Source organism: Octopus bimaculoides, chromosome 8 (assembly GCF_001194135.2).
Source record: "Octopus bimaculoides isolate UCB-OBI-ISO-001 chromosome 8, ASM119413v2, whole genome shotgun sequence".
Taxonomy (NCBI): Eukaryota; Metazoa; Mollusca; class Cephalopoda; order Octopoda; family Octopodidae; genus Octopus; species Octopus bimaculoides.
In genome coordinates, this window is record NC_068988.1 from 75,677,766 (window position 1) to 75,683,177 (window position 5,412).

At 37.3% G+C, this 5,412-nt stretch overlaps 1 protein-coding gene and 1 non-coding gene across 2 annotated transcripts in view; both read right to left on the reverse strand.

The window, feature by feature from the left end:
* The window catches only part of LOC106872704 (COP9 signalosome complex subunit 2), a 79,980-nt gene that overhangs the window by 57,270 nt on the left and 17,298 nt on the right, over nt 1–5,412 (reverse strand). The window contains exon 2 of the mRNA XM_052970193.1: nt 2,802–2,915. Coding sequence (XP_052826153.1) covers nt 2,802–2,915 — 114 coding nt within the window. The remainder of the gene's footprint in view (nt 1–2,801; nt 2,916–5,412) is intronic.
* LOC128248630 (U6 spliceosomal RNA) lies at nt 1,854–1,960 on the reverse strand. Its single transcript, XR_008264807.1, has one exon. It is a non-coding gene; the product is annotated as a U6 spliceosomal RNA (small nuclear RNA).

Consider the following 5,412-nt stretch of genomic DNA (forward strand, 5'->3'; position numbering starts at 1 on the left):
AAAATTAAGGCCAATAGACCAGATATAGTTGTCAAAGATCATGAAGGGAAAAAAATGCTTTCTAACTGATGTATCAATACCAGCAGATGACAACGTTTCCCTAAAAGAAATGGAAAAACTTTCAAAATACAAAGACCTGGAAATAGAGGTAACTCAAATGTGGAATCTAAAAACAGAAACAATTCCTATCATAGTAGGTGCCTTAGGTATAATAAAAAAATATTCAGACAAATACATAATAAAAACACCAGGACTTACAAATATATATAACATACAGAAAATTGCACTACTGGGCACTGCACACATCCTACGCAAAACACTTTCAATACAGTAACCATAAGATCATCACAGCAAACCACAGCACATACCCAGGGCACTCAGAGCTGCGCTCGGTAGTGAATAATAATAATAATACATTTATTATATTATTATTGTTATTATTATTATTATTATTAAGGTGGCAAGCTGGCAGGATCGTTAGAAAATATATACATTGCTTGTGGGAAACAATCTGCCACTAGAACAAAAGGGATGCCGAAAAGTATCCAAGGGTACCAAGGACCACTTTGTGATAGAGAAGGTTATAATAAAGAACTGTAAACAGTACAAAAAATACTTATGCATGGCCTGGATAAACTTCAAAAAAGCTTACAACATGTTGCTGCATTCATGAATTTTGGAAACACTCAACATGTGTGGAATAGCTGAGAACGTGTGTGCACTGATTAAGAACAGCATGCCAAGTTGGAAAACACATCTTTCCTGTAACAACCAGCACTTAACCAAGGTAACAATCAAAAGAGTTATCTTCCAAGGAGACTCATATTCACCTCTGCTATTTGTTATAGTCTTAATCCCACTTTCTGTAGTCCTACATAAAATTAACATGGAATTATATGGTCAGTTCCACCGTGAAACCAACAAATTAAAAGACCAGGGAGCATTATGGAGGTGGTTCCAGAAGGGTGACCTGAAAAAGAATACTGTAAGCCTAATCCTCGTGGCCCAGGACCAGGCATTGAAAAAGAATATATACCACACATGCAGAATGTGTGAGAAGAGGGTCGAAAGTGTGACTCACATTGTTGGTGCTTGTGAAAGTTTTGCACAGAAAGAATACAAGCATAGACACAACAAAGTAGCTCATAACCTCCACTGGCTACTATGCTGTAAATATGGATATGAGGTTACAGGTGCTTGGTACCAACATTCGCCGGAAAAGGTAATGGAAAGGGGGAAAGCAAAAATCCTCTGGGACTTTGATTTCCAGACAGACAAAGTGTTAGAACACAGAAGGCCGGATATAGTAACCTTTAGGAGGAACAAACAAGAGTGCTAAATAATCAACATAGCAGCGCCAGGAGATCAACATATCATCATGAAAGAAAGAGAAACTGTTGATAAATATTGAAACCTGAGAATTGGGATCACTAAGCTGTGGCAGCTATGAGAGTCAAACATAAAGATTGTCCCTATTATCATTGGAGCATTGGGTTCAATACCACCCAATCTGAAAAAACATGTGAAAACCTTAGAAATACCCTACAATCTAAATGTATTTCAAAAGTTGGCATACTTAGTACTTTACACAATATGCATGTAGTTCCATCTGTCTGAGGTCCTTGTGATTGACAAACAGTACAAACCCTCAATAGATATAATATCTTCAATCAACAACCTCACGTTATTGTATACTGTGCGATGTCTATAATAATAATAAAAATAATTCTTTCTACTATAGGCATAAGGCCTGAAATTTCGGGGACTAGTCAATTACATCAACCTCAGTGGAATTTGAACTTGGAACTTAGCATTTTGTTCAATGCACAAATGTTTCTGCCAGCTCATCACCTGTTTTTTTTGTTTTTTTTACACAAATTTGAGTCATCTTTGCACAGGAGCCATGCTTGTCTTCTCTGTGTTGTTCCAATTATAGTATATGTACTACCAAAGTTAGTAGCTGACCGGAATTTTGTTTTATCAACTGTGGAAGGATGAAAGGTAAAGTTGACCACGGTAGGATTCGGATTCAGAATGTAAAGAGTCAGAAGAAATATCACATAGCGTTTTTGCCTAAGCTTAAGCAATTCTGCCAGTTCACTGCCTTAATAAGGAAAATAATCATAATTTCTCACTTAGTCAAGATCATAAAATCAGGGAGACGAGAATAGTTGACGCCATTACTGGACTGATACCTTATTGACCTCAAACTGACCAGGGTGAGGTTGCTTTAACAGCCAACCTCTCCAGTAGAAACACCACATATTCGTCAGACACTACAACAGAGGCTGACAACCCGGAAGGGTTGTTAACTTACCTAAGTGGTAAGCTGTTAATCCTGGCTTCAATGAATTCATATATTCACCTACTTAACTATTTTACTTCACCCTGCCCTACATAACCATGAATTATATATTAAGAATTGTTGTTCCAGCACTATCAGACAGAGAGATTAAAAAGGTCAAAGAAGGTAAGATAATATGTACGAGAGAAAAAATGTGACAAGGTACAGCAGAAGAATAAGAGATTAATAAGGATTTCCACTGGTTACAAAACTGTACCATATCATAATGTCTCTAACAACTGACAGACTTGGTCTCAGTGAAGCTAACACCAGAAGGTAATAAAACTTCAATAAAATAAAGTTAGATGGGTAGTATTTTTAAGTTTTCTTGCACCACCTTAAATATTCAATTCACCTTTGCCTGTGTGTCTCTCAAGTGTAAAGCAAATTCAACACAAAATTGTAACTGAAGTGTGGGAAAAAATATGAAAGGCTGCCTAAAAAAAAAGTCTCTTACCATGTGGAAATTCTCCAGAGCTTTTCGAGGATCATCTTCTTTTAAGGCTTTAGAATTATAATACTGGTTCTCAAGATCAACATCAGGTTCTGAGTTACTCTCTTCAGAATATTCCTATAATAACAATAATAATAATGGTGATGATGAGGAGGAGGAGGAAGAGGAGGATAACAATAATAATAATAATGCCCTGATGCAGTACCAGGCAGTAGCTCTCATGGCTTCTGATCTTAACTGGTTGGAAGTGTTATGTAGATGTTTTGTCTTTGTGCAAAAGATGGGCTGCAACAAATATTCTGCTCAATACCACAAATTTGCTTGGCCTTAAGCCCTTGAGCATGTCCCTTAGTGGCTGAGAATATGAGTAGCTCTGATCATGAGCAGTGAAAATTATACCAGTTATTATTGGAGCATGAAAGTCAATCCACAAAAGCTATCATACTATCAGGAATGGGTGGACATCAAAATGATATGTTAGTGTGTCAACTTTAGCCCTCCTTTGAACAGTATATATCCTTAGAAATATATTTTCTGTCAAAAGACCTTTTATTAAGGCTTGGCAATTAATATCAAGAAGAAAAAAAAAACAATTAAAAAAATCAGTATTTTATATCAATACTATGCAATGATGATGATGAGGAGGAGGAGAGTTATAAGCATTTAGGAGCATTAGAATACATTTAGGAGCATAAGAATACAGAGTACTAACTAGAGAAATGAAAACAAAAATTGAGGAGTACATCAGAAGGGTGAAGAAGCTAATGAAGTCAAAGCTAAATGGTCCGAATCTAGTGATGGCTGTAAATACTTGGGCAGTATCATTACTTAGATACTCAGCAGCTTTTGTAGATTAGACCAAATCTGAATTAGCAAAGCTAGACATAAGAACAAGGAAGTAATTCAATATGAATGGAGTACTTTGCCCAAGGGCAGGGGTAGCAAGATTATAGCTACATAGAAAGGAAGGCGAAAGAGGGTTAATATCAGTAGAAGACTGCGTGGAGTTAGCTAGAGTAGATATAGACTCTTATGTAGGTAATAGTGAAGAAAGCTTATTAATAGCTGCTAGAGTCACAGCAAGACATAGGGAAAACAAAAAGCCAAATGAAGTTAAAAATCAGAAAAAAAAACAAAAAAACAGAAGTTATCTGACTGGCAAGAGAAGGCTTTGCATGGTAGATTCCCAAAGATAATTGCAGCAAATAGTAACGAGACATGGTTATGATTGCAGAAAGGAAGGCTAAAAAGGGAGACAGAAAGTTTGTTAGAAGCACAGGATCAAGCATTAAAGACGAGTTGGACAAAAGCCAAGATAAACAAAAATCAAGTAGACTCCCATTGTAGATTATGCAAATCAAAGGAGGAAAGTGGTACTCATATAGTAAATGAATGTAGCATGCTGGCACAGAAAGGATAAAAGAAAAGACATAACAACCTAGGGAGAGTAATCCACTGGAAGTTATGCAGAAAGCTAGGATTTTGGCCATACTGAAAAATAGTATGAACATGAGCCTAGTAAAGTACTAGAAAGTAAGAAATATGAGATGTTGTGGGACTTTAACATTCAGGTGGACAGAGTAATAGAAGCTAGAAGGCCTGATTTAGTAACAGTAGATAAGGAGAATAGTAAGTGCCATAGAATTGACATTACAGTCCCAAATGGTGGAGGCACAATGGCCCAGTGGTTAGCGCAGCGGACTCGCAGTTGAAGGATTGCGGTTTCAATTCCCAGAGCGGGCATGGTGTGTGTTTATTGAGCGAAAACACCTAAAGCTCCACGAGGCTCCGGCAGGGGGTGGCAACCCCTATTGTACTCTTTCGCCCCAACTTTCTCTCACTCTTTCTTCATGTTTCTTAAGTAACGCTGCGATGGACTGGCATCCTGTCCAGCAAAGGGGAACACATACACCATAGAAACTGGGAAACCGGGCCCATGGGCCTGGCTAGACTTTTAAAAAGGGTGCATAAATAATAATAACAGTCCTAAATGATGAAAAATATGAGAGGTACAGAGAAAATAGCAAAGTACCAAGACCTAACCACTTACATAGAGACTATGGAAAGTGCAGGTAAAATGTATCCCTGTAGTTATAAGTGCATCAAGAACTATCCCTAAAGATTTGAACAGATGGATTGTGGAAAATAGGCATAAAACACTGTTTAGTACAATTCCAGAAAACTGTGTTAATAGGGACAGTTAGGATACTTAGGAGAGTTCTTGGCATCTGAGGTTACTTGCTGTAACCTGATGTTAGGAATTTTTCTTTTCCAACAGTCTAATCTATTGAACACTAGCAGTATAACCCGACGTTGTCCGGGTGTGACTTATTACGCCATCTACGATAAGTCTTGCTAGGTGAAAATCAACTAAAAAAGAAAGCCTTACAATGAAAAAACCCTTACGATGTAAATATGTTCATAATTCAAAAGACGAAATTAATAGGGAAAGTCTGAAGGCTGTTTTGTGTAACATTATTAAGTGTACGTAAATTTCATCCGTCTAATTGGCTATACAAATGCTTGTGCAAAACAACTTTTTGCGCTGCCTTGATTATACATAGCAAGGTAATTCCTTTTCGCAGGAGCTGCTAGGACGGCAATTTGTGATGAA